Below are 27,820 nucleotides of genomic sequence, written 5' to 3' on the forward strand. Positions count from 1 at the left end.
TTGGCAATATTAAGGGTGTATTTTTGAGGTGTATTTGAGTGTTACTATTATATTGCCCCCTTCTGAAGAAGGCTCACTCTTAACTGACTGTTAAATTAATAATTGTTTACTTTAAGTGCCAAGGACGAGGTATCTCGTCCTTGGGATTACCTCCCCAGTGCCAAGGACGAGATCGCTCGTCCTTGGCACTTAAGGGGTTAATGAAGGAGAAAATGTTAGAAGGCTTTGCATGGTGAAATACTGAAATCACCAAAAAGGCCTTGGCACTGGGGGGAAAATCCATGGCAGTTAAAAGGTTAATGAAGAAACCTTGTGTGTAAGAGTTTATTGGAATACTTGTCACTGTGAATCTCTGTGTAACTCCCCTACAGCTCACATTGATCCCTCTTGAGATAAGCCTGGCTACTCGACCACACTACCAACCTGTGTAGTACAGACTTATACCAAAGGTTGGGTTCCTATTGCCAGGAGGTCAGGGTTGTTGTAGTGCACCCAAAGGGTACTGCATACAATTTTTGCCTAACACCAACCACATCGTCACAGGGGCGGTACACAGCTCCCAGTTTAGTGCGACAAGGACCGGCAAGACCTCAGCAGCCACAGGGTCCGGCTTCCACGCCACCACCCTGCATGATATGATATATGATAGTTTATTTATATAGCGCCTATACACAATGTGTTTCAAAGCGCTTCGAGGCAAGGGAGGGAACAAGGGAAAATACAACATTCTTACAGGCTATGAACAGTAATGATGTGAAGTTAACTATCGTACTCGGCCTGACAACATTTCTAGTAGAGCCGGAGAAAAACAAAAGGTCAGGTTGAGGGGTGCTGAAAGGGAGGGGAGGAACAAAACAAGCGACTATCGTACTAGGCCTGACACCATTTCAGATAGTGCTGGAGAGAGGAGGGTGGGGGGAAACAGTAAGGGGATGGGGGACCGACAGACAAAGTTGCTATCATACTAGGTCCAGGGACAATTCTGATAGAGGAAGTGCATAGAAGAAAGTAAGCCAGAGAAGGTATTCAAACCTTTGTGAAATCTGAAAGACTTCCCTGTGCCACTGCACTGAAGGTGCTGTGTGACCCAATGTAAAAGATGATGCCTATGGAGTTTGTCAGACTCCATAACCAAAAGAAACACAAAATCACATTAAAAATACTTGAGAAAGTGGGGAAAAATCGTTTCACTCTTTCCAGGTTAAAAAAATCAAGTCCTCAAAATCCAGCAAATTTGCTGGGGGTCTCTGAGGTGGAGGGAATTGGCAGATTTCTGAGAATTCTCCCTAACAGGCTCCTCTGGTAAAGTCAGACTATGGTGTTAACATCAGCAGAAAGTTGGGGGGTACACAACTGAGGGAAAATTACACATGAAATGGAAATCTTTTTCTAACAAAAGGACTTCTCTGTGACACTGCACTGAAGTGCTGTGCGTCACAATACAAAAAGATGATGCCTATGGAGTTTCAGACTCTAAAACCAAAAGCAACACGGTTCAAATCAAAGAAAAATACATGAGATAGTGTGAGAAAGGTCTCTCACTCGCACTCACTCTCTCTCACACTCTCACTCTCTCACACACTCTCTCTCGCACTCTCACTCTCTCACACACTCTCTCTCACACTCTCTCTCTCACACACACTCACTCTCTCTTTCTCACTTTCTCTCTCACACACTCTCTCACTCTCTCTTTCTCTCTCACACACACTCTCTCTCTCTCACACACACACACACACACACACACACACACACACACACACACACACACACACACACACACACACACACACACACACACACACACACACACACACACACTCTCACACACTCACACACCCACTCTCTCTCACACTCTCTCACACACTCTCACACTCTCACACACTCTCACACACTCTCACACACTCTCACACACTCTCACACACTCTCACACACTCTCACACACTCTCACACACTCTCACACACTCTCACACACTCTCACACACTCTCACACACTCTCACACACTCTCACACACTCAGACACACTCTCACTCACACACTCACACACACTCTCACAAATTAAAAAGTCCTAAAGTCCAGCAAAAGAGCTGGTCTCGAAACGGGTCTCAAAGGTAGAAGGGAATTAGCACAGAAATGAGAATTCTCCTTAACAGTGGGGAGCTTGCCTCCTTCAACAGACAGCACACAGTGTGTGGTCCACATCAGTTTCTTCCAATCACATAAACTGATGGGGCCCACATGCCAGCAAGATTCTCCTCATCGGCACACCTGCACCCTCCCTGTGAGGCTAAAATCCTTGGCGTCATCTTCGACTCCACACTCTCCTTCTCTCCTCAAATCTGACGTCTCGAAGTCACACTACCAGCTGCACCTCCTCAGAGGTATTCTTCCTTTCCTCTTTCCCCAAGAAGCTCACTGTCTCCAGAGCTCCAGCTGGACTACTGTTACGGCCTCTTTCTAAATCTGCCTGCCTCTACTCTCCACCCTCTGAAACTCATCTAAAACAGGACTGTAAGACTTGTCCTTGGCCTCAAGCACAGGTATGGTATGTCTCCAGAACTGAAATCTCTGCACTGGCTCCCAGTGGCGGCGAGTATTAAGTTCAAAACCCTCTGCATTGTCCACAAGGCCTTCTGTGGCCTGGGGCCCTCAATACCTTCAACTTACTCTTCCTAAATATCTTCTTTCTCAAGCTTTTCGCTTGTCCGCCTCCAACTCCGTCAGGGTCAGTCGCTTGTCAACGCAACGAGCTGATGGTAGATCTTTCTTCTGCTGAGACCTCCCTCTGGAACAGCCTCCGTGCCTTTCTGAAAGTTGGAGGACCATCTCTGGTTCTGGAAGTACCTCAAGACCTTCCTCTTAGTTGCTGGTTTCTCTCCTCCTCTGCCCTGCTGATCTCCTGGCTGAGACTGAAACTGCTTGGTTACCTGGCTACCCTCCGATCTCGGGCCCCAGGTCCCCTCCCTGCCAGTTGCACCCCTTGCACTTGGGGACATTTTCTGTATCCCTATAGCTCCCTACCAGCACTTGACACCTGCTGTCTGCCCTTACCCTTGCCACCAGCTGGCCGCACTTTTTATTTATTGTCTATTTATTTTACTGTTACCCTATGTACTGCCCCTCCCCCTGCACTTTACCCCTTACCCTTGCAATTGCGTGATCTCAATTTCACCTGGCCTAGTAAGATTGTTGTCTGTCTTCCCTCTTTTCCCATTCCCTTGCCTAGTCACGCCTTGAAACACTTGCGTATAGTCGTGTTATAAATGCCATGCCATATATCCCATCAATCTGTTAGAACTACTGGCAGTGTTGAAAGCCTTAAATGCCTTCCAAGCACATCTACAAGGGAAAGACCGTTCTGGTCCTTACAGCCAGTACGACGGCCATGTACTTCCAAAACAAGCAGGGGGGCACTGGCTCTCTAGGGCTATCCACACTGGCCCAAAACATCTGGAAGTGGGCATTCAAACATGGCATGGTCCTCCTCCTCACCACAAGTTCCAGGGGAACACAATCTTCTGGCAGACATGCTCAGCAGAGAATTCGATCTACCCGTAGAGCACAAGTGGCACTTGCAAGAGCACATTCTGCTCAACCACTTTGCAGAGTGGGCTTTTCCAGACTTCGACTTGTTCACGACTCTGGAGAAAACCCAATGCCCAGATTACTCCTCCAGTTACCGACAGAGATGTTCCAAAGGTAACGGTCTCTGGATAACATGGTCGGGGAGATTTGCCTATGCTTTTCCCTCCCAATTCCCCTTCTCAATGGCCTAGTGCACAAGATGCACCAGGAAACAGTCATGATGATCCTGGTGGCACCAATGTGGGCTTGACAGCCATGGTTCTCCCATCTCATGAGAATGTCAGTCTCCCCAAGGAACACTGCATCCATGCCCCAAAACAGTCAACTTCGCAGTTTGGCTCCTAAAGTCATAGTTTGGACATCTCCAACTCCCTCGGAGATGTATCAGAATACTCAAGGAAGCACGAAAACCTAGCACCAGACAAAGTTACTCCAATAAGTGGAAACACTATCTGGTGCAATGCTAAGAACGTCAACCCAGTTGACTGACCTCCTAAAGATATTGTCCTTTATCTAACACACATATTCGATTCAGGACTTGTTTTCAATTCCCTAAAGGTCCACCTACTCGCTCTCTGCGTATACCACATCCCAGAACAAGATTTCATTGTAGAAGATTCCTGTCATTAGGCCTACATGGAAGGGGTAAAGAGACTTAAACTGCCCCCCTTCCCCATTTCCAGCCCAACTCCCGGCTTGAACTTGAATATAGGCCTTACCAGATTAATGGAGCCTCCCTTTGAGCCCTTCCACCAGGCTAACCTTAAGGCCCTCACCTATAATACTTCAATAAGGAGAATTGGTGAACTGCAGGCCCTTTCAGTTCAAGACCAATTTGTGACTATTCACAAAGACAAGTTGGTTTCCGCACTGTGCTGCCGACAACGCTGTTCTGCGTTGAGGCCTGGAATTTGAGGGATCCTCCGCTTGTCCTACAAGACTTACCTCAACAGGTAATTTCGGAGTACTACCTTCAAGGGGACCTGAGATAGGAGGGAAAGTGTGACTGCCACAAGTGAGTTCATTAGCGTCGCCGTACTCTGGGGACAAGCTTTCAGTCCAGTCCTGAGAGAGGTGCTGCACCATGTTTTTCTGCATTCTTCCTCTGAGAGTCCTTGCACCAGCTAAAGACACTGACTAGAGATCAGCTCGAACTTGCAACCCCTGCGAATGAAGGACTGAGACTGACAGCGGGAAAAGTGACGTCGGACCTTTTTCCATTACCTGCCAATTCCTGTGAAGAATCCGGAGTACGGGGGTTGAGATAGTGGTTTTTTTACCTACCCTTAAACTCCCTTTAAAAGTTTTCCTAACTTTTATAAAAAACGTTTGCTATCCTTTGGCTTTGCCATTGCTTGTTCTTGCAAGCCTTCCGAAAGTTGGGGACACTTGGGGACACTTCTATTAGTTAGAATGCTCGGTCCTCTAACCCTTGGAACTGTTCACTGGAACCCAGAGACCTTACCTTCATTTTTTTCCTGCATCACAAACCGTGTAGGAACTTTTCCTGAACCTTTAAGTACGAGTCCCCAGACAACTTAGGGAAGTACTTTTAAGTTAGGGTTAATTCTCTGTGGACCTGTGGTGCATAAACGAACCTGTACTTTCTTTTACAGGAGTTTGATTTGTATTATGACTTACTCTAGTGACTGTATATATGTAATCTATTAGTGCCGTGTGATAAATCTACCTGTTTCTCATTTTTCATAGTGATTTTTGGCCATAAATAACTGTATTTTTATACATACTGTCTAAATGTAATTTGTGATTCCCATTGTGTGTACTCCTTGTTGGACCTTTTACAAGCTCACCACCTCTTGAGACTTGGCCCAGACCTCTCGCCACTGCTACCTTTAACTGGTTTGGCTACAGCTCCCAGAGTTGTCCCTGTCACAATATAGGTTGGCCTTCTATACATCAGTCCTAACATTGTGCACTGAGACTTTTGTCTTTAAAGATAATTTTTCTGGTGGTTATCACTTCTGCTCACAGAGTGATTGAGCTCCAGGAATTGTCGTGCCTTTCACCCTATTCTTTAAGGAGAAGGTAGTTTTGAAGGTTCGTCCCTCCCTCCCTCCTTCCTTCCTTCCTTCCCAAAGTGCTGGTGGAATATCACCTGCTGGAAAAGCTAGTTCTACCCACTACCTCATCCGTCTAAGGAATAGAGCTTGATGCCTCTGTTTACAGAATGGCGAACGTCAAACCTAGATTAGGACAGGCTGCTAGCAAACAGACCTTCTCCGGTTGGATAATTCTGTGTATTTCTGAAAGTTACACTTTAACTGGCAGGGATGTCCCTGATAAATGGAAGGGCAGTCGTCCATGAGAGGTGTGGCTGCCACTTCAGCCCTTCAAAGAGGTGTGTCGGTGCAGGCTGTATGTAATGCCGTTGCACACCTTTGTTATTGCCTGGGTTCCTTGTTGGGACAGGAAGTTAGGTTTGGCAAAGCTGTGCTTCACAACAAAAATCAGTAACTTTCTTTAATTCCTCCTCCATCTACAAACTCTGGTAATGTTCTTTAGGATGGATGTTCCTTTGTCGGATTCCTCATTGCCTTCCCAGCGAGCCCCTCTAACGGGTGAATCTTTGTTGATTTAAACCCATGTCTTTCATGTCTGGGTGATTATTTGATCCTCGATGCCTGTTCAGAAGAGGGGGGAAAAGAAAAGGAGAAAAACTTGAACTGATGTAACTGGTGCAGTGTGTGCTATTTATACCACTGTCACTGCCAAGTGCGGTATGGAAGCCGCTGAGTAACCACGAGTCAAAGAGGCACGCCGCCCTCTGCTGTCGAAGTTTCCTTAGCTGCAAGCAGGGTATCTGGTATATCCAAGATGGGGAAATCCGTGGGAGGAACATCTATCAGAAAGAACATTACCATGAGTAAGTCACAAGTGCTTCTAAGGTACACATAGTCTAATATCCGTCTAGAATAATGGAGATTCTGAAAACTGATGGGTCGCCCAACATCTAAAGAATGCAGAGGGAAAGTTCAATAGAACACTGATGCACTGGAGATTCACTGGCTTTCTGGGGAACAGAGGGAACAGGCTTAGTTCAAATTACTGCAGATTGTGGGCAATGTCTTGCATGATGGAGGGATGCACTCTGCGGCATTAGAATGACACACATCTTCCTAAGTGTTAGAGTACCCGGCCCTCACTCGCAGATCCTCAACACGTCCTTAACTCATCTACACTAGGCTTTTGTACAGCCGCTCGTCTTTGCTTTTCTTATTTGTTTTAGAAAATTAACATATGTTGGAATGATTTTCCTTGTTTATTCACCTATTGATACATTCAAATGGATATATGAACATGGCTGTTTTTCATAGAAATGTGTGCTTTATTGTGCTCTTTCATGAATAAGAATGTTGTTTTTCAGCCTTTTCATAATGTTATTTGTCTTCATAGATTTGTTTATGAAACCGAGCACTTCAACGGTGTAGCAGAATTGCTGGAAATATTAGGAAGGTAAATAACATTTACATTAAAAAAATGAAATGATTTGTCTTCTGACGCTTAACCTTAGCACTGTGTATGAAGGGAGCCAATTTGTCAGAAGAGATCTTCTTGGTCCTGTGTTCAAAACCTCAACCTAAAACTCTCCTCTATCCAAGCATAGGGATCTTTATGTCCTGTAGCTCACAGCAGGGGGTCTCTAAGGTTGAAGGGAATTGGCACCTAAATTAAAATTCTCCCTAACAACCCCCAGCTCTTTTGCTGGACTTTCAGACTTTTTAATTTTAGCCCTGGAGCGAGTGACCTTTTTCTCACTATATTGTGTGTTTTACCTGATTTGAATGAGGTCTTTCCACTGTTTTTGGATTCTGACAAACTCCATAGGCATCTGCTTTGTGTATGGTGACACACAGCACCTTCAGTGCAGTGTCACAGAGAAATCCTTTTAGATTGCTCATAAAGTTTAAATACCTTTTCTTGTGTGAACTACAGTTCCCAAGAATAGTGAAGTGAAATTGACTTTACTTACCCTTTCTCTTTGTAGGACCAGCGCACCCCATCTTATGTGGAGTGATTTGGCGGGGGGGGTTTACTTAAAAGCCCATTATCCTACTCGCTCATGTAACATTGTTGTTACCCTCATTACTTTAATTGGCTGGTGGCAGTGGTTTTATTTCCCTACCATTGTGCTTTTCGACCGCAGGCTGAACCCTCGGCCCCCGTCTTCTTTTTTTGCCATTTTCTGTTTGTGAGGTCTTTCTTGGGTTTTATTCCGTTGAGACAGGTTTGAGCCCTTTGTGTGACTTGCCTTTGGCAGGATTCAGCCCTGAAGCCCACCTCTGGCTCCAGTGTGTCTGGAAGAACAGAATGTGAGGGAGGTTCCCGAAACTCCCCTGTCCTTAGTCTCTAGGAATGCCTGAATACAATCAGTCCTGATTGGCTGGCTGTCCTTTCAGGACAAGCCACCATGCTGTGTGATTGACAGCCTAAGCTGTGCATGAATGGAAGGAACCTGCTTAAAAGGTGAGGGCTTTGGGACTAGAGGCAGAATTGACCACTGGGAGAAACACCCGACGAAGAAACCGTGAACGAAGCTTGCTGCAACCTCCTGGACCTTTGACTTGCCCGGTGAAACCCTGCGCTGAGCTCTTGTTGTTCTTTTTTTTTTTTTTCTTTCTTTTTTTCACCTCAACAGAGAAGCTCCTCCGGAACGATTTCTCTCCTTGGGTTAGTGGGACCAACTAACCCTGAGTCTAACTCAACTGGACCACCATCCCCGACTGGCTGTGGTTCTTTGTTGTAAGAACCCGTTCCGAAGGGGTGAGTGTCCGTATTAGAGTGTAACATGCACCGCACAACGAATCGGGCTAGAAGCGTCGGGAGACTCGTTAGGACCATCCCGAAGCAGGACCTCCAGATCCAGAGTCCCCTCACCAGATTGCAGGACCGAGGGAGCAAAGAGTCCAACCGGTATCCAAGATTTGCCACGTGCCGTTTGCTTATCGCTAAAACCACGAAGTGCTGCTGAACAGAAAAGATCCTGTAGCTGCCGCCGCAGGAGCCCTCCAGATGTCCTCCCTCTTGTCTCCACGACTGAGGCTCAGGAACGAGGGTCTGCACCGCTGTAGCAAGACAGAATCCAGCTGGACCACTCTTCTTCAAACCAGAGGTACATTTTAGGCTTGGGGTACTTACCTCATTACGGGTCAAGCGGTGGCCGTGCCTGTAACAAAGGGATGACTGGCGCTGGACCCGTGATTTTACAGGCATCCGCGAATGGGCAATTACCGGGTCATGCCGAGGTCGGCAGACCCGGTAATTGCCCATTCGCGGGTACCGGCAATAAGGGACTCCCCATTTGGCCCCATAGGGCTGAATGGGAATGGGGAGCTCGGATGCACCGTTGCATCCACGAGTTGTGCCCGCGGGTGCCGCACTGCAAGCCAGGTAGGACCTGGGGGCAGAGCGAGACCTGCGAGCACAACTCTTAGTATGGCGGTATGGTAGCAACGGTGCCGGTAGCGATACCGGCGCCATTGTTGTCTTACCGCCATACTTGTAATGAGGCCCATTGTCTTTTAGCCATGCTCTTCTCAGTTGGGAATTGCCTTGTTTTACCTTTTTAGAGTTGATTCCAATTCTCTTTTCGCAGCCTTAACAGCTTGTGACCCTACAAGTGATTATTTTCTAACAACTCTCTAACTTTGTGTGAGACTTTGATCTAAGAAGTGCATCCGATCCATAGACTGTGTCCCAATTGACTTTGGCTGTCCCGACTCCCTGAAGACTCTTCTAGTCCATTGACTTTGATACGGTTTGTCCCTCATAGGTGGTAACAGTTCTTAGACTGGGAAATGATTGCCTAGATTTCATTGGAAGATTTAGGTGTCTTCACATATACTGAGAACCTGTTGAACCTTTTCCTCCCTTAAACCTTTCCTTTCTGCAACCTCAGAATCTGCAAAGTATAACTAGTGTGATATATAAATTCCATTAATGTCCTTGTGATTGAAGTCACCTCCGGGTGGAGGGAGTGTGTAAGAAGCATATCCAAAGGTTATCCACTAACCTCTGAAAAGTAATTTTAAAGTACATTTACATTGTTACACAAATTTCCTTTTTAAAGTATGCTTATTTAAAAATTGTTATTTATATAGTGTACAACTGAAACCTTGTGTGTAGGTGTTACTTGGCTACTTGTATTTATGGATTTCATTGCTACAGCTCACATTGACCCCTCTTGAGATGGCCCTGGCTGCTCAGTCACACTACCAACGTGTGTAGTACAGACCTATACCAGAAGGTGGGTTACCTAATGCCAAGCAGATAAGTGGTGTGTAGTCTCACACTGTTAGGCAAGAGTGTATGCAGTACCCCGTGGGAGACTGCACTAGCCCTGTCCTCCTGGCAGTAGGTAACCCATGCTTTGCTATAGGTCTGTACTACACAGGTTGGTAGTGTGGCTGAGCAGCCAGGCGTATCTCAAGAGGGGTCAGTGTGAGCTGTAAGGTTGTTGCAGGGTTTCACAATGACATTTATTCAAATAAACACTTACACACAAGGTTTCTTGATTAAACAATGATTGTGTTTAACAGTCAGTTGAATAGGCCTTCTTTAGAAGGGAGCATTTGTATAACACAAAATATTCTTCAATAAATACTGTTTCACTAAATCAGATGATACCCATTGGGGATGGCACACAGCCACTTCCTACACCCTCAGGTGACTTAAATAGCTAGGACACTGTGGACATTGATTTATCACTGGCACATTTAGAGCAATGCTGAGTGTGAGATCAAAAAGGAACATTTTCAGAGGGAGAAAACAATGTTTTACAAGTATTCTTCAGCAAGTAAGTACTTTTAAGAACCCTCCAATGCAAAGTAAGTTAACCCTTTCCTGGGGGGGGAAGGCAAAGAAAGTCAGAGGTAAGAAGTGTCTTTCAGGGAGCCAGGACCGCCAATGTTACTTGAACAAAACTCTAGGTGAGCTGAAGCACTTCTTGTAGGTAGGTAAAAAGTCTTGCACAATGTTTTAGGAATGTTTGTAGAAAATGAAATGTAGGGCCACAAGCTTGTGAGGGGCAAAGCTGCAAGCAACTATAAGGCAACCAAGAGAAGTCTCAACTGAGAACAAGCAAGGCTACAGAACAAGAGGCAAGTCCTCTTAATGTTACAGTACCTTTGGTTAGAAGAAAAACTGCTTCCAGCGTTGTCTGTTCCTGTGTAGGTCTGCAGATCCTGTGTTCCGGGGCCTCAGTCATGGGGACAAGAGGGAGGACGTCTGGGGACTCATGCACTATGAATGGAAGGTTGGCGGCAGCAATGGGAAAACTTCAGATCAGCTGCACTTCGCGGTTTCAGCTCCTCGTGTCTCTCGCAAACAGCACCACTGTGGTTCTCGGATACCTTAACGGACTTTCCTCGATCTAGGGTCCAGCACTCTGTTGTCGTGGCTCAGGCTTGGTCATTCCTGCTTCATGGTAGTCTGGAGTATCTTCATGGAGCTCGGGTCCGACTTAAGTGATGCACTCGATCTGGTGTTCCTCTCCCAGGCACTTTGCTTCCTGCAGAAGCATTGGAAGGACAGCCAGCTCCGATAGGATGTCCAGACAAGTTCACTTTGGGGTTGCTTGGTCCCACCAACCCAAGGGGAGAAGTCGTCCGTAGCAGGGCTTCTCTAGTCGAGGAGAATTTGGTGCTTTGGAAATGCAGCAGGGCTTCACCGGGCAAACCAACGGTCTAGGAGTTGCAGCAGGCGTCTCTTCCAAGTTCTTCTTTGGATTCCTTCGTCCAGTGGTCGACTCTGCCTTCCAAGCAAAAAGCCTTGCCTTTTATGCAGGTTTCTCACATTCATTCGCAGCCTAGCTGTCGATTACACAGAAGGGAGGCTGTCCTCTGAAGACAGCCAGCTGGCCAATCACCTTCGGGTCCATTCCTAAAACCAAGGGGATTAAGCATAGGGAGTTTTGGGCACCCTACTAACAATTTCCCTTTCTGCATACACCTCTCAAACTAAACACAACCAAAACCTACAGCACAACAAACCGCACAAACTTCACTACATTGCAACAACAAAACAAAAACACACATAGCCTTGCACAACAGTACACAACTACTGGCCGCAAACACCCCAGGCCCAGCCAACGGACCCACCTGGCTGAGGCCGCCAACAGCACATCACTGCTCTCTTGCACTTTTCCTGCTTCCTCCCACTAACTCAACCTTCCCTCTTTCAGAGCTGCGAGAGCGCCAGGGGACCACTCCAGTGGTGATAGTGCGCGGTACAAATGTCCTTTAACATAACATTAACACCTCCCTCACTTCCTGCCCCTGCTAGAAACGCTGGCGCCAGAGGTGGGCTTCACCAGTGAATCCTGCCAAAGACGAAACGAACATAGGGACCAAATCTGGTTTGGCGCACAGAGTAAATCTCAAGAAGGACCTTTCCAACAAGAAATGGGGGAAAAAAGAAGACCGGGGCCATTTTGACAAAATGGGCACCCAGTCGTGCCTTACTGCAGCTGCGAGTGCAGCCTGCGGTAGAAGGGAATTCGCACATTTCTGAGAATTCTCCCTAACACACACAGTGTGACTGCATTAATTCTTAAGAGTCTGAAAAACTCCATAGGCATCTACTTTTTGTTTGGTGACTCAGCACCTTCAGTGCAGTGTCACAGAGAAATCCTTTAGATTTCTCTTAAGGTTTAAATACCTTTTCTTGTGTGAACTAAAGTTCCCAAGTATAGTAAAAATGAAATTGACTTTACTTACCTTTTCTTTTTGTAGGACCAGCACACCCCATCGTATGTGGAGTGCTAGGGGTTACCTAGTAGCCCCTTATCCTACTCTCTCGTGTAACATTTTTAGGTTACCCTCACTACTTGAAATGGCTGGTGGCAGTGGTTTAATTTTCCCTTCCATTCAACTTTTCTACCGCAGGCTGAACCCTCAGCTGCAATACAGCACCCATGGGTGACCATTTAGTCAAAAACGACTGGAAAAAACATCTGAAGAAGAAATCTTATAGAGAAGTTGCTGCAACCTGCACCTTTGAATTGCCCAGTGATCAGGGAGGGAATACTACATCCATGTACCCAAAAACTCAATTTAGCAGCCTGGCTCCTGTAGTCCTAGAGTGTGGGCACCTTCAACTCCCTCAGGATGCATGGACATTCTCAGAGAGGCACACAAACCTACCACCAGACACTGCTACTCCAGTTAGTGGAAGCGCTTTGTTACCTGGCGTAATACCTATTGTCCTGTACCTGACTCACCTGTTGGATTCAGGACTGGTTTTCACTTCTCTAAAGGTCCATTTAGCTGCTCTTTCGGCATACACCACGTCCCAGGGCAGGGTTTTGTCGTGGAAGGTTTGTCTAATTAAATCCTATTGAGCGGGTAAAGAGGCTACATACCCCTATCTCCAGCCCAGCCCCCGGATGGGACCTGAATGTTGTTTTTACCAGACTAATGGGACCTCCCTTTGAACCATTGGACAAGGCTAGCCTTAAGGCACTCTTCTACAAGACTACCTTCCTAGTGGCGATCACCTCTATAAGGAGAATTTGTGAACTGTAGCCCCTTTCAGTTCAGGACCCCTTCGCCACGATTCACAAAGACAAGGTGGTTTTGCACGTGCACCCACACTTTACGTCCAAATTTATCTCAGTTCCATGTAAACCAGTCCATAGAACTACCCACCTTTTTTCCAGAACCCCCACTAATGTGGCAGAAAGGAGCCTCCTTTCTTTAGCGTGAGGAGAGCGCTAATTTACTATCTGGAAAAGACAAAGCCACCAAGAAACACCAAACAGTTCTTCGTATCAGTGGCAGCTGGTAGACAGGGGAACCCTGTTTCTAAATCAGCTACTTCCAAGTGGCTTGTAAACTGTATCACACTGTTTCTCTCATACCATGAGAGATCTGCCCTTCATGCCTAGAGCACACTCGACTCTGGGCGAAGGGGCCACCATAGAATTAATTGCAAATGTTCCTCTAGATTCCATTTGCAAAGCAGCAACCTGGAGTTCTGTACATACCTTTACACAACACTACTGCCTGGATACACACTCTGGGTCTGATTCTCAGGTGGGACAAGTGGTGTTACGACATCTTTCCAACTGTTCCTTCACACACCCCACCACCATGTTTGTGAACTGCTTGCGAGTCTATGCACAGCATGTGATTCTAAGCCGATCTACAAGCATTAGAAGACGTACATTACTCACCTTAATCTTATTTCTGATGATTGATCTGCTTAGATTCACATGCGCTCACCGTTCCTCCCCTCTTGGAGTAGAAGGAACATAGACTTCTTACACCTTCTCTCTTCTGTACTCGCTCAGGCAGACTGTAAGGCTCCCTCACGGCAGAAAAAACAACCAGTAGGTACACTACACGTCACGTTAGGGATAGTGTTAGTCACGCCCATGTCAACGTCCCTTTCAATCTTCGAAAAAAGATGCAATAGTCCGCGATTACCATTAGATCAGACTATATGCACAGCATCTGAACACTCCAATTAAGGGGAGAGTGTGAAATAATTGACGTGGTTGGAGCCCCCCACACCCTCTTTTTGTTCTTTATACAGCACGTGAATCTAAGCAGATACAATCATCAGAAATACAATTACGATGAGTAATGTATGTCATCTCGCCTTGCGTCTGTCTACAGTGTCCCTGTGATGGAGGTCAGGCAGATCTGCGTTAGGTCACCACTGACGGGATTGTTGGCAGAACCCACTGTGGCACACCCCTCATCACAGGCCCAGTGACTCTCTGGATGTGTAAAGCAGACAACGAGAAACACTGAAGAGATTTGCGTTCATGCTGTGCTGTCGCAGAGTACTGCAGGCTGCTCTTACCCATTCCCAGCTAGATGGACCTTGCCCCCATACCCTTCCTGTTGCTACAGTACTGGATATGAGTGTATGGACAGTTTCTTTCTGAAGTCCAACTAAGGGCTTAGTAAAACCATTCAACAGAGGCAGTACAAGACTCCACTCTTAGTATAAAGCTGTTCCACCTCAGTTAGTAGCGTAGACCGAGCAGAAGTAGGCGCAGATAAATCTTGGGTGAAATAAGTACTATCACACATTATATGTAATCACAATTCTATAAAACACAACACTATGCTTGACTGTGCACAGACCAAAGCATTGTTAGGTAAGACTTTCATAGAAATGGTTTATCTTCCTGACCTGGGTCAACCCAGACCTTTTTGCTTTTAAACCTCTGAGTTTACTCGTTTTATGGGTGTCATTTTTATGACTCTACATAGTGTCTTTTTGAAGTAATCCTGTTTAACAACTTGTTGGCAATAAGTGCCTGTTGTTGCTGGGTTGCCCTAGGGGCTCCCCTTTTAACTTTCTTTTGCTAACCTTCAGAGAACTACAGTTCCCAAGGGTAGAAAGGATATTTGGATCCCTTTTACATTTTATTCTGTGAAGCCAGCACACCCCACCTTATGTGGAGTGCTGGGGAGATAATATGTATCCCCTTTCACACTAAAACGGTAACAGTTAGGTTACAGGGACAAGCTTACTTTCAATGGCTGGTGGCAGTGATACCTTGTATTAATTTGGTGCACCTTTACCACAGGCTGTGTTCCCAGCTGCAGTAAAGGCATCCAAGTGTGCTCATTTGACCAAAATGGCCCCCGTCTTCATTTTTCACCATTTTAGTGTTAATTATGCTTTTTGTTCCTTCCCCTGACATCCAGGGCGGGTAATTCCTGTGTGATTTTCCTCTTTGACGGGAGTCCCCTGGCCTCCCCATCCTGGCTCAATCTGTCTGTGAAGGCAGGAAGCGAGGGAGGAGTCCAAACCTCCACAGCCTTATGTCTTCCTCCTTGCCTGAATGGGGGCAAAACCCAGTGGGGGAGGGGTGTGGGGGGGGGGAAGCTGCCTGTCCTGATTCGGCAACCAGACCGATGCAGGAAGAGAATGCTGAAGTTGTGCTGTAGTTCCTGTTACTGCAATCCTGGAAGCTGAAGAGAAGTCACTGGAACCGAAACCGAAGAGGATGATAAAGGAAAAACGGCTGAAACAATTTCCAGCGACTGGAGAGCCTTCTGTAGCCTTTCCTTCCAATCGACCTGGGGACTCCAAAAACGACGACCCTGAGCCTGTTGAGGCCCACCAAACGCAAGAAGATCTGCATTTTAAGCCATCCCATGCATTGCTGCGACCTTGGGGGGGCTGCAATACCCTTGGACCTCGAGCCATCGTGCGGTGCACAGTCTTCCGAATCTCTCTGAAACTTTGTGGGCATCCTGGTTAATCTCCAGAGACACAAATCGAGTCCGCAAAGTCCTCTTACCAGAGTGCTGGACCTTTGTAACAACATGAATTCAACCGCAATTTTCTTCTTCTGTGCTCCTTGAAAAGGAGCCAAATCTGCCGAACTGCATTCAGCCGTGTGGAAAACATTGCCTAGAGCCTTCTCCATTGATCCCTGCTGCAAAGTCCCTTCCAATGATCTGTTTTCAGTCTCCACAACAAGGAATCCACTGACCAGGATTTAGGCTGCAGATCATGAAGTCATCCTGCTGCAAAATCTTCAATTCTAAGGTACTGTGTTGACTTGGGTATGTACTTACCTTAAGTCTCTTAGAATTTCTGTGTAGCTGTGGGGTATTTTCTGTGATGGGGAGGCCTCTGTCAGTGCACCCATTACCGCTGCTGGAATCCTCTTAGGGTGTCTTTTGTGAAGGCCCTGGACCCTCCTCCAACTCTAGAAGTATAATACTCACCTGTTTGCCTAGTCTTCCTGAGGAACTCTGACTTTTGCTACTTAAGAACCTATCCTGACGGCGCCTGTTGGTCACTAGATGCTAGTGACTCCCTTCTGCCACTGAACACTCATGCGTCAAGAACCAGGGAAAAACATTTAACGGGATTGGGCCTTTTGTCTAGAAAGTGTTTAAAAGTTACTTCATTGTAAAAGAGTTGGTTGGTAACTAACTCTTTAAGAGTGAACAGTTCTCCAGCATGGGGTCTGGCATGGATTCACATGCTTATGAATATTCCCTGTCGTCAGGCTGGGAATTCTCGGTAAAGAAAAAATCAGTATCAGTTTCGTTTCTGATCTGTCTTTCTTAGTAGTAACCAATCACTGGTCTCTGGGTCTGCCCTCTCCCTAAGCCCCTCCCTTGACAGCCATCCTCAGATTTTTACCGCACGTTCAAGTGTTGGGAGTCCTCGTGCTATAGCTCTCGAGCTTTTACTGCGTGTTTGCACTTTTCTCAGTGTTTTTCTCATTTTTTGGTTAAATCGAGCCTCAAGCTCCACCGTTCTACTTCCGAACAACGGGGATCTGTTTCGGAATTTTCTACGCCCCTCAAGGGTGAAGTTTTCATCGAGTTACGCTTCTTGGAGGATTCCAGAAGATCTGAGGCCTACCATGGACATGGCCCAGGACAAGGGAAGCTCGACGCCCGGATCCAAGCTGTTTAGGAACTGCCCTGGATGCGGGTTACAGAATGTTTTCAAGGAGGACGAGCATTCAAGATGTCTCTACTGCCTTCATGTGGACAAGATGCACGTGGAGAAGGACTGTGCGTTCTGCAAGAACCTATCGGAACGGACCATGAGGGATCGTCGTACCCGCCTCGCCAGCTGGCTGGAGAAGGGCCCAGCAGATGATAAGAAAAGGCCCGAGCGGTCTTCTAAGTCCTCTGAGGGCGCCCCGGCGACGGGGGCCCAACAGAAGGCTAAGCACCGTGAGTCCGCGGGCGCCGGGAGCGCCGAACGGTCGGGCTCTTCGGCTGCCAGGAGGGCGCGCCTTCCCCGGCACCATCAACCACGAGCCAACGCTGTGGTTCGGGTAAGAGGAAATCCGAGCTTCTGGAGAGGCCCCGGTCGATCTCGAAGGATTCGGCTGAGGGGGAGCGAGGCGGTGACCCTCCCCCCAAGGTGAAGGCCTCAAGCGCGCCAAAGGTGGCAAAGGCCTTGATTCACCTGGCTAAGGCCTCTATCGAGGGAGTCGCGAGGGAGTCACGGCGGCCCTGCCGAAGCCTGGGGAGGCTACACCAGTGGAGGTGATCTCGGGGCCCAGAGTTTCCCTGCCACCGCAGAGGGAATCCTCTTTCCAGCCCATTGACAAGACCCCTGTGAAGACCCCGGTTGAAAACGAGGGGGGGGGGGGGCGGTGGCCATTACGGATACGGATTCAGCCTCTGAGGAGGAGCTGGTGGAAACTGTGAAGAACCTCAACAAGAGGTTCGAGAAGGTACGATCCCACGGGAGGGATCCCGAAGAGGTGGTCGAAGAAAGCGACGGTGGCGCCGACGAGGCCCCAGTGGAGGAGCAGCCTTACCTCCCGTCGCAGCCATTGCCCGAGCCTCAGGACAACTCAGCGGCCATTTTGATGGCAATCCAAACCTTATTCACGGAGATAAGGCCCAGATTACCACGAACCCCGGCGGACGATCCAAAACCGGGCCAGTCGGGAAGCCCCCCGAACAAGTGGAGGAGAGTTCATCCCTCCCCGCCCTTCATGCCCCCATGACCCGTGGAGCCCTCATCCCCCTCACCGGACCCCAGGGATGACACAGCGACGGATACGACGACGGGGGCGGATGACGACGGTGGTGACGACGGGATGGACCTTCCATCACCATTCCCTCGGGCTTCCTCGCTGACGAAATTGGCTTCTTTCACGCCATGATCGCCAGGGCATCCAAGCTCTGCCCCGAGGAACAGAAGGAGGGTTTCCTCTATCAACGGCGAGAGGCCAAGAGAAAGATGGTCCTCGTGGTACCGTTACTCGACGATATCTGGGACGAGGGACTTGGGATCCTAAAGAACCCGTCCACGACGCCTGCCAAGAGGGACAGGTACGAGAAGAAGTATCGGGTCCCCGACGCCGCCCCTTTGTGCCTCAGGGCTCAATCTACGCCGGATTTGGTCGTCTCAGTGGCGGCCAAGAAGAAGGCAGTGGGGGCGACAGCCTCAACCTCTACTTCCCCACCTGACTGCGAGGGTAAGAAATTGGATGCCATGGGGTGACGGGTAATCTCGTTGGCGGCAACGACAATTAAGGCGGCCAACGCCTTAGCGATTGTGGCCCGTTATGACAGGGAGCTATGGTGCAAGATAGCTCCCCTACTGGACTTCCTACCAGAGAACAAGAGGGCGGAGGCCCTGGAGATTCTGCAGGAAGGTGAGGTGGCGTCGGATCATGCCATAACGGTGGCAACGGACATTGCCGACACCGGTTTTCGCCAGTTAGGCAACGGTGTTTGCCTTCGACGAGGCTGGTTCAAGGCGACAGACTTCCGTCAGGATGTGCAGACCAGGGTTTTGGACATGCCGTTCGATGGCAACAACCTGTTTGGGAAAACGGTGGATGAGTCGCTGTAGGCCATCAAGGCCGACACAGAGACGGCCCGAGTCCTGCAGCAACGACAGCCCTTCGGAGCACCAGAGGCAGACAGGGGGCCTCCAAGGGATCAGGCGGTGGCTCCTCTATGTACCGCCAGGCGGCCCGCTCCTGGTCCCAGAAGGCTTACAGAGGTTGCGGCAAGCAAGGAGGATCTCGGCGTCGTCGCCAAGGAGGCCAAGGCGGCAAGGCCGCCTCCAAGCAAGATTGAACCGGCTGTAGCGTCGGGCCCCCACCGAAGCACCCCGGTGGGAGGCCGGCTGGCAAAGTTTGTCAGCGTGTGGGAGTCCATCTCCACTGACCGTTGGGTGCTGGATGCCCTGGCCCACGGGTACACTCTCGAATTCCAAAAGAAGTGTCCCCGCATTCCTCCGTGGCCAGGAAGGAAAATCACGTCCCTCAACTGCTGTTGGAGGTAAAGGCGATGCTCAAGAAAGGTGCCATCGAGCTCGTCGCCAAGGGGCTCCGGAGTATACTCAAGATACTTCCTCATCAGAAAGAAGACAGACGGTTGGCGCCCAATCCTGGACCTATGTTGGTTGAAAAAAATACGTCAAGGCACAGAAGTTCAGGATGGTCACTCTCCAGCACGTGCTGGGCCAGCTGGAGGAGGGCGACTTCCTGTCGTCGTTGGACTTGGAGGATGCTTACTTCCACATCCCCATCCTAAAAGGACACCGAAAGTTCCTCAGATCCGTAGTCCAAGGACGCCACTACCAATTCAGAGGTCTGCCATTCGGATTGAAGTCGGCACCCAGGTTGTTCACCAAGTGCCTAGCACCAGTGGCGGCGCAGCTGTGCCTGCAGGGGATCCACGTCTACCCCTACCTGGACGACTGGCTCATCCTTGCAAGGACAAGAGAACTCTCCGTCGAGCACATTGCGAAGACCGTCCGCTTACTCACGGAGCTGGGTTTCTCCATCAACTGCCTGAAATCCCATTTGGTTCTTTCGCAGGTGGCACTGTTCCTGGGACCGAAGCTCGATACAGTGTAATGATTGACGTCTCCGTCGGAAGAAAGGACGAAGGCCATCTTGGGCAAGGTGCAGCGCCTGCTAGCCACGGACGTGGCCATGGTGAGATCCATCAAGTCCCTCCTCGGAATGATGTCCTCATGCATCTATCTAGTGCGCCTGTGCAGGCTACGGATGCGTCCTCTACAGGAGTTCCTCGACGCCTGCTGGATGCAAGCGGCGGGCAGCTTCGAAGACAAGATCCCGCTCAACAAGGTTTTCTGTCGGACGATTCAGTGGTGGGGCACCAGTGCACACCTCACGGTGGGCACGGACTTCCAGACCCCGGCACATCAGGAGACGGTGACGACAGACGCCTCCCTGGAGGGATGGGGTGCGCACACCGGAGATCTCCACGCAAGAGGCCTTTGGCTCCCAGAGGAGAGGTCTCTCCACATCAACATCTTGGAGCTCCGCGCCGTGTTCTGGGCGCTCAAGTCGTTCCTCCCATCCCTCAACGGCAAGGTTGTGAGGATCTTCACTGACAACACCCCCACGATGTTCTACATCCGGAAGCAGGGAGGCAGCCCTATCCAAGGAGGCCCAGGATCTGTGGCACTGTACCGTCGCCCAGGGGATGTTTCTGGTTCCCTTCAATCTGGCAGGAATAAAAAACACCATCGCGGACTCACTCAGCAGGGAGCTGCGCTCGTGCCACGAGGGGGAACTACGCCAGGATCAAGTGGATCGGCTCTTCCAATGATGGGGCAAACCCCAGATCGACCTGTTTGCGACAGCGACGAATTCCAAGTGCCAGGTTCGCCAGCAGGTTTCCCCAGCCGAGGAGCATGGGCGATGCTTTCTCGTTCCCCTGGGACGGCCTGTTCCTGTATGCGTTTCCTCCTTTGCCGCTGCTGCTTCGACTCATCAGCCAGCTCAGGTCCCAGTGCAGGATGATCCTCGTCGCACTGGCGTGGCCGAGACAGATCTGGTTCCCGGACCTTCTGGACCTCTCAGCGTCCCCATCAGTCAAGCTGTCGATGGACGCAGATCTTCTTCTCTCCATAGAGGGAGGAGCCATTCTTCATCACGACCCAGAGTCGCTGAACTTGCAGGCCTGGCTCCTGCAGCACTAGAGTTTGGAGGGTACGATATCCCGGCTGACTGCAGAGAGGTTCTTGCAAAGGCCAAGGCGTCCTCAACTCTCAAGTGCTACAGACATAAGTGGAAGAGGTTCTCTGTCTGGTGCCATGCACAGAAGATCAACCCTCTACGGATTACGGCACCTCATGTGCTACCATACCTATGGTCGCTGGCCAAAGCTGGACTAGCTCACACTTCCATCAAGATACATCTGGCAGCGATCTCCCGATACACCAGAACTGCAGGACGGCCGTCCTTGTGGTCTCATCGACTGGTGAAGGAATTTATGAAGGGACTGTTCCGATCGTTCCCGCCGGTGAAGGCTCCAACCCTGACGTGGGAGCTCAACGTGGTGCTGACCAGGCTCATGGGGCCACCATTCCAGCCTTTGCATTCGGCTCAGTTGAAGTTCCTGTCGTGGAAGACAGCGTTCCTTGTGGCCATCACCTCCGCACGACGCGTGGGAGAGATTCAGGCCCTATCCTGCAAGCCTCCATACATGACTTTTCACAATACGAGGGTGGGGCTGAGGACGCACCCCTCTTTCATGCCCATGGTGCCGTCGGACTTCCATCTTAACGAGCCCTTGGTGTTGCCAGTTTTCTTTCCATCACCGGCCGAGAGGACTTTGCACTCGCTGGATGTAGCTAGAGCGCTTAAGTTCTACGTGGACCGAGAGTTTTCGGAAGACATCACAGCTGTTTGTGAACTTTGGACCTGTGAACCAAGGGAAGGCTCTCTCGAAGGCTTCCATTTCCAGATAGCTCTCTGGCTGCATCATGCACTGTCATCGGTTGGACAAACGACCGTTGCCCGGCCGTCCGAGAGCCCATTCGACCAGAGCGATCGCTGCTACTACGGCGTTCTTGTCTGGTGTGCCCCTGCTGGACATCTGCAGGGCTGCTACGTGGAGGTTGACGCACACCTTCACGAGATTCTACTGCATCGACCGGGATTCCAGGGAGGAGTCCAGAGTCGGCCAAGCAGTGCTGCGCAACCTGTTCGCCTGAAGGTGGGCCTGGTGAGGAGGTAAGAGTTGCTTAATGTTGAGTTTATGTAATGCTGAATGTTGAGCCTTTTGCCACCTGCCGTGGTTGTGCATGTGTGTACTGCTATGTATTCTTATATTCATGAGCATGTGAATCCATGCCAGACCCCATGCTGGAGAAGGAACAAGTTACTTACCTGTAACTGTTGTTCTCCAGCATGGGTCTGGCATGGATTCACATGCGAACCCTCCCTCCTTCCCCTCTACGGCTCTTCACTTGGTCATACTGCCACTTTACGTGCTACCAAATCTAAGGATGGCTGCCAGGGGAGGGGCTTAGGGAGAGGGCAGTCATTGGCTGGGGGCAGTATGACCCAGAGACCAGTGATTGGTTACTACTAAGAAAGACCGATCAGAAACAAAACTGATACTGATTTTTTCTTTACCGAGGATTTCCAGCCTGACGACGGGGAATATTCATGAGCATGTGAATCCATGCCAGACCCATGCTGGAGAACAACAGTTACAGGTAAGTAACTTGTTCCTTACAAAAGTTCTTACTTACCTTGGATGTGTGATGCACTATTCTTAAAAGTATGGTTAACCTCTTTCTTTCCTTAGAAACTGTTTTGCCATTCTAATAGAAAGTAGACATGAAGGTAGATTACTCTCCTGTGATTAGGTTGTGCCTCTTCCCAAAAGTAATGTGTTGGTTTCACCAGATTATTGCTGTTGGAATAATAGTACGAGTGTCCTCCAACTGGGTCTTGCTTCCCCTGACTTGCTGCTAGTCTGTCCAGAATACCTCGATATTAGGTTGTTGCCTACCTAGAATAACTTTGAGTCCTTCTGTAAAGTGTAAAATTGGGTATTGCTTTCCCTGTGATGATGTAGACAGACTAGTCTTTGGTTCCAACTGTCCCTCGTAAATCATAGATCAGGTACTTTTATAGCTGGGAAAGATCTAACCTGGATTTCATTGTGAGATTAAAAAAGTATATGGGTTTTACTCGCCTTGAGTTTGCTGTGTGCGAACTAAAAATAAGTTACAAGAGTTACTGCTTATCTCAATCTGTGGTGTTTCACGTATCTCAAAAGCTCCTGTAATTGAATATTACATCCTTAGGTTTTCCTCACCTAGTATAACTGTGTTATCACTGTGTTATCACAAGTAATTATAGGTTTTTTTAGTGTACCCAGAATAAGTGTTCCACTATTCACAAAATGTGTACTGTCCAGTTCACTGTGTGATTTGTTAGTGAGAGTCACTTTCACAATTACATTCAGTAATGCAAGGACAGTAGACCCTACCACTTGTACAGTGACTCTCACTAACAAATCTTATAATCAGTCAACTGGACAGTATATGTTTAGTGAATAGTGGAACACTTATTCTAGGTACAGTAAAAACCTAGAACTACTTTTGTTATAACACTTATACTAGGTGTGTAAAGCCTAAGATTGTAATATTCAATTACAAGTGCTTTTGAGATCAGTGAAACACATGTTGAGATAAGCAGTAACTATTGTAACTTATTTTTGGATGGCACATAGCTAACTAAAGGTAAGTAAAACCCATGTACTTTTTCCAAGGAGCTATCAGCAATTTTGGGGCAGGTATAAACCTAAAGCTCTTTTTGTGTCTGTCTAAAACAGCACAGGGAAAGCAAAACCCAGTGTTACACTTTAGTGACTGACTCAGTTATTCTAGGTAGGTAAAACCTAATGTAGACTTATAAGGGAGAATTCTCATAAATTAGCAAATTCCCTCTACCTTAGAGCCCTCCAGCTCTTTTGCTAAACTTTGGGACTTTGAACTTTTCAAATCAATGTGTTTTCTATGTTTGTTTCTTTTGTTTATGGAGTTTTAGACCACTCCATAGGCATCATCTTTTCATTTGTGTCACACTGCACCCTGAGTGCAGTGACAGGCTACCCCAAGGTTTAAATACCTTCTCTGGGATAAACTACTGTTTCCCAGAGTAAGTAAAGTGAAATTGACTTTACTAGTCTTTTCAAATTCCTAGATCCAGCACACCCTATCTTACAATAGAGTGCTGGAGGGGTTACTTAGTATCTCCTATGTCTAGAAACTCAAGTAGCAGTCAAATGCTACCCTTTCCTCTCGAAATGGCTGGTAGCAGTGGTTCTACAACGAACTATCATGATTTTTCCCGATCGCGAACACCGGTAGTGTTAAATTGCGGGAGCCATGTTTTTCAAGATGCCATCTGAGCCCCCTTTGTTTAAACAGGTCCCGGTCTTTTTTTTTTTTTTTTTGGAAAGGCCCTTTTAGAGTTTTACTCTGTGCACCAAACTAGCTTTGGTCCCTTAGTTCCTACGCCTTTGGCTGGCTTCAGGACTGAAGACCGCCTCTGGTACCCGAGTGTCTGGGGTGGGCAGGAGGTGAGGGATGTGCCGAAACTCCCTGTCCTTACTCTTCTAGGAGACCCAAATGCACTCTGTGGTGATTGGCTGGCTGACTGTCCGGTCAAGGACAGCCACCCTGCTGGATGAGTGACAGCTAGGCTGGAATAAATGGGAGAGAACTGAATAAAAGACAAGTCTTTTGGCTTGGAAGGCAGAGTCAACCACTGGGAAAGGAACTGAAGAAGAACTTGAAGAGGACGTCTGCTGCAACTCCTGGACCATTGGTTTGCCCGGTGAAGCCCTGCTGCAGTGCCAAGTTCACATCGACAGAGAAGCCCCTGCAAGGATGACTTCTCCCGAGTTGGTGGGACCAATCAACTCCAAAGTAAGCCACCTGGACATACAGTTGCTGCTGGAAACCGTTGAGCCAGGGAGACGAACACCAGACGGTATGCATTGCTTTTAAGCTGGCCTAGAGCTTTTGGCAGATCCTCCTGACTGCCAAGCAGCAGGACTGACCGAGCCAGAGCCCCCTCAACAGAGTGCGTCAACCCAGAAGCAAGGAAAGCCCACCTCAACAGCTAGGAACTGCAGTGTTGCTATTTGCGGTAGACGTGAGGAGCTGAAACGCTGAACAGCCACTGAAAGTGAAGTTTGCTGGTTGCAAGTTTTGACTGTCCCAGTGCAGTGCAGGAGTCCCCTGACGTCCTCTCTCTTGTTCCCACGACTGAGGCCCAGGAACAGCGAGATCTGCAGAACTGCACAGGAACAGAAGTCGTCAGCTGCATTTTATCTTCATTGCTTAAGGTACTGTGAAACAAGTCTGAAAACTTACCTCTTACTGTAGAAGTGGTTGTAACTTCTGCAACTCACAAGTCTAATCAGCTTGTGTCCCTAAATTTGATTCTTTTTATCAAAGACGCTTAAGAACTTGTGCAAAGACTTTTCCATTTACTTACCAGAAGTGCTTCATCCTAGACAAGGCTTTTGCCTATTGACTTTGGCTTAACCCATTGAATTGTATGACTCTTCTAATAGGATCTGAAAGTATTTGCCCTGCTTAAGAATATTGGTGATTTCTTGTGTTCTAATAACCTTTGCCTTTTACCAACTTTTAAGAGTATTCTGTATGCCAACAGTAAAATATGAAATTCCCCAGCACTCTAGTTATTGAAGTCACCTGTGGGTGCAGGTTGTGTCTGTGAGCCATCCCAAAAGGGCCTTGCCTGATCCAGAAACTCGGAGTGTAAAGTATTGAAGTGTATTTGTGTTAGTATTATATTGCTCCCTTCTAAAGAAAGCTTTATTTCGAGGGGATTGGGTCCTCCGACGTATTCCACATCTATGACAGGTAATGTTCACAGCTGTGCTGCTTCGAAACATTTTCTGTGTCCTGCGTCTATGACGTCGATGCGCCGTCCCCGAGGACCTCCTCCGATGGCTGATGTCACCCGATGTGATAAGTAGGACGCACGATGCCCGTAGCCTCAGTTCCGTTTTGTCCGCGAATGTGTTTGCTTCGTGAATCTAGGTACACCTCGACTCTTTGGAGTTTGTTGTATTCTTCTCGGTTCTTGGAACCTGTTCGGTTTTTGTGAAAACCTGTTTGTGACGATGTCTACCTCGTCTTCAACCCCGCGTCCGGGCTTCAAGAAATGCGGGGACTGTGGGTCCAAGATGTCGGTCATGGACTCGCACGACGCCTGCCTCTGGTGCCTCGGGGAGGCCCACGATACGGACGACTGTGTCGACTGCCAGTCGCTCACGGCCAAGGCCTTGCGGGAGCGCAAGAAGTTGTTGTTGGTAGGTCGGGTGTCTAAGCCCCGGAAGTCGTGGTCTACGGGGCTTTCGGCGGATGACTCGAGAGGCGACTCTCCGCGTCATCGTCGGAAGTCCAGTGGGTCTCCTTCCAGGAGTCGGTCTCGCCACTCCTCTGCCTCTTCGAGGCATTCCCGGAAGCGCCGGCATCGGTCGCCTTCCCCGTCCTCTTCCGCTTATCCCACCATGCAAGTGACACCGGAGGAATGGGCTTCCTTCGGGAAGCAGATGTTAGCGATTCTTGAATCGCAGGGCACCGGTCCGTCCGCGCCTCCGAGTGGGGTCGGTCGGCACCGGTCGAGAGACACCGCTCGTACGCCTTCGGGCTCGGGTGGTCGGCACGGCTCGCGGGAGAGGTCCCGCTCGGACAAGGGTAGCCGTTCTCGCCATGCCCGTTCCAGGTCCCGGTCCTCGACAAGCTCGAGACCGTGTGATCCTGTGCCGTCTTCGAGGAAGACGTCGACGCCTGTGGCGCCAAAGTCGTCCACGGTCTCTCTCGAGGCTCTGCCTCCGAGGGGGTCGTCAACGCTGTCGGCGCCTAGGTCGTCGAGAGACCCGCTCCGAGGCCTGTGTCGATGCTGGCAACGCTGCAGCTGACGTCGACGCCGATTCTCTCGACGCCGATTCTCTCGACGCCGATTCTCTCGAGGCCAGCGGCGACTCTCTTGGCGCCGACCCCTAGAGAGAGTCTGGCTAAGGCCAGGCATAGCTTTGGTCCCCAGGTGTCTTCCTCTCACCGCCTGAAGTACATTTCAGAGGGTGATGAAGGCTCTGATGAAGGCTTGGTTCCGGGTACGGTGCCAGATGAGCTTCTCTCGGGCCATAGCCAGTTTGATGACCTGAGGCAGTCACTGCATGATGCCAGTGGACTGGACACCTCTCCGGAGGTGGAGTTTTGTAGGCCTCAGCCTGGCACTCATGCCGATTCTTCGTACCGGCGCCTCATGTCTCGGGTCACCGAGTACTTGGGATGGTCGGCTCCCCCAGGGGAGTTTGTTCAGGATGATCTCACGGACATCCTTGATCTTGGTCCCCCCACTGACCCGGTACTGTCGTTTCATATGGCTCTGCAGAGAAGGGTGGTGGCGGCTTGGACTGCTCCGGAGAGTCTCCCGGCAGTGGGCAAGTCTTTGTCGCGAAAATACCGTCCAGCCAGTAGCGTGGGCGCTGCAGTTCGACAACCTCCGCCTTTTTGTCCTAGGGGACAATAATGGAGGGGAGGTTCCTTTTGCTATTACTCGTCCTTCAGTAAAGCGAGAGGAGCTGTCAGTCAAAGAGGCCACCGTAAGAGTGCCAGAGGTGGAAAACAGGGTACCCGAGGTGCCAAGGCCGCTCGGGCAGTTGCCTCTTTGCCCTCAAGCAACGCCGCAGCTGCTACCACTCAGTCATGAGGCCAGGTCCCATGGTTCGCCGGTTGGGCGAAGGCTGGCGCAGCATCTTGTAGAGTGGCGTGCCATTACTTCAGATGTGTGGGTTCTGGAGATCATAACCCATGGCTACTGTCTTCCTTTTCAGCAGAGGCCCCACGACAATCCACCTGGGAACCTCTCTTTGCAGAGTCCGGATCTGCTCCTTGCGCAGGAAATTCAAGCCCTGCTGGAGAAAGGCGTCATAGAACT

At 49.2% G+C, this 27,820-nt stretch overlaps 1 protein-coding gene across 4 annotated transcripts in view; it reads left to right on the forward strand.

The window, feature by feature from the left end:
• Positions 1 to 27,820, forward strand: part of PPP2R5E (protein phosphatase 2 regulatory subunit B'epsilon) — an 890,208-nt gene that overhangs the window by 512,014 nt on the left and 350,374 nt on the right. For all 4 annotated transcript variants that reach the window (XM_069638241.1, XM_069638243.1, XM_069638244.1 and 1 more), the window contains exon 7: positions 6,997 to 7,056. In XM_069638241.1, coding sequence (XP_069494342.1) covers positions 6,997 to 7,056 — 60 coding nt within the window. The remainder of the gene's footprint in view (positions 1 to 6,996; positions 7,057 to 27,820) is intronic.

Source organism: Ambystoma mexicanum, chromosome 14, assembly GCF_040938575.1.
Source record: "Ambystoma mexicanum isolate Mex_15411 chromosome 14, UKY_AmexF1_1, whole genome shotgun sequence".
Taxonomy (NCBI): Eukaryota; Metazoa; Chordata; class Amphibia; order Caudata; family Ambystomatidae; genus Ambystoma; species Ambystoma mexicanum.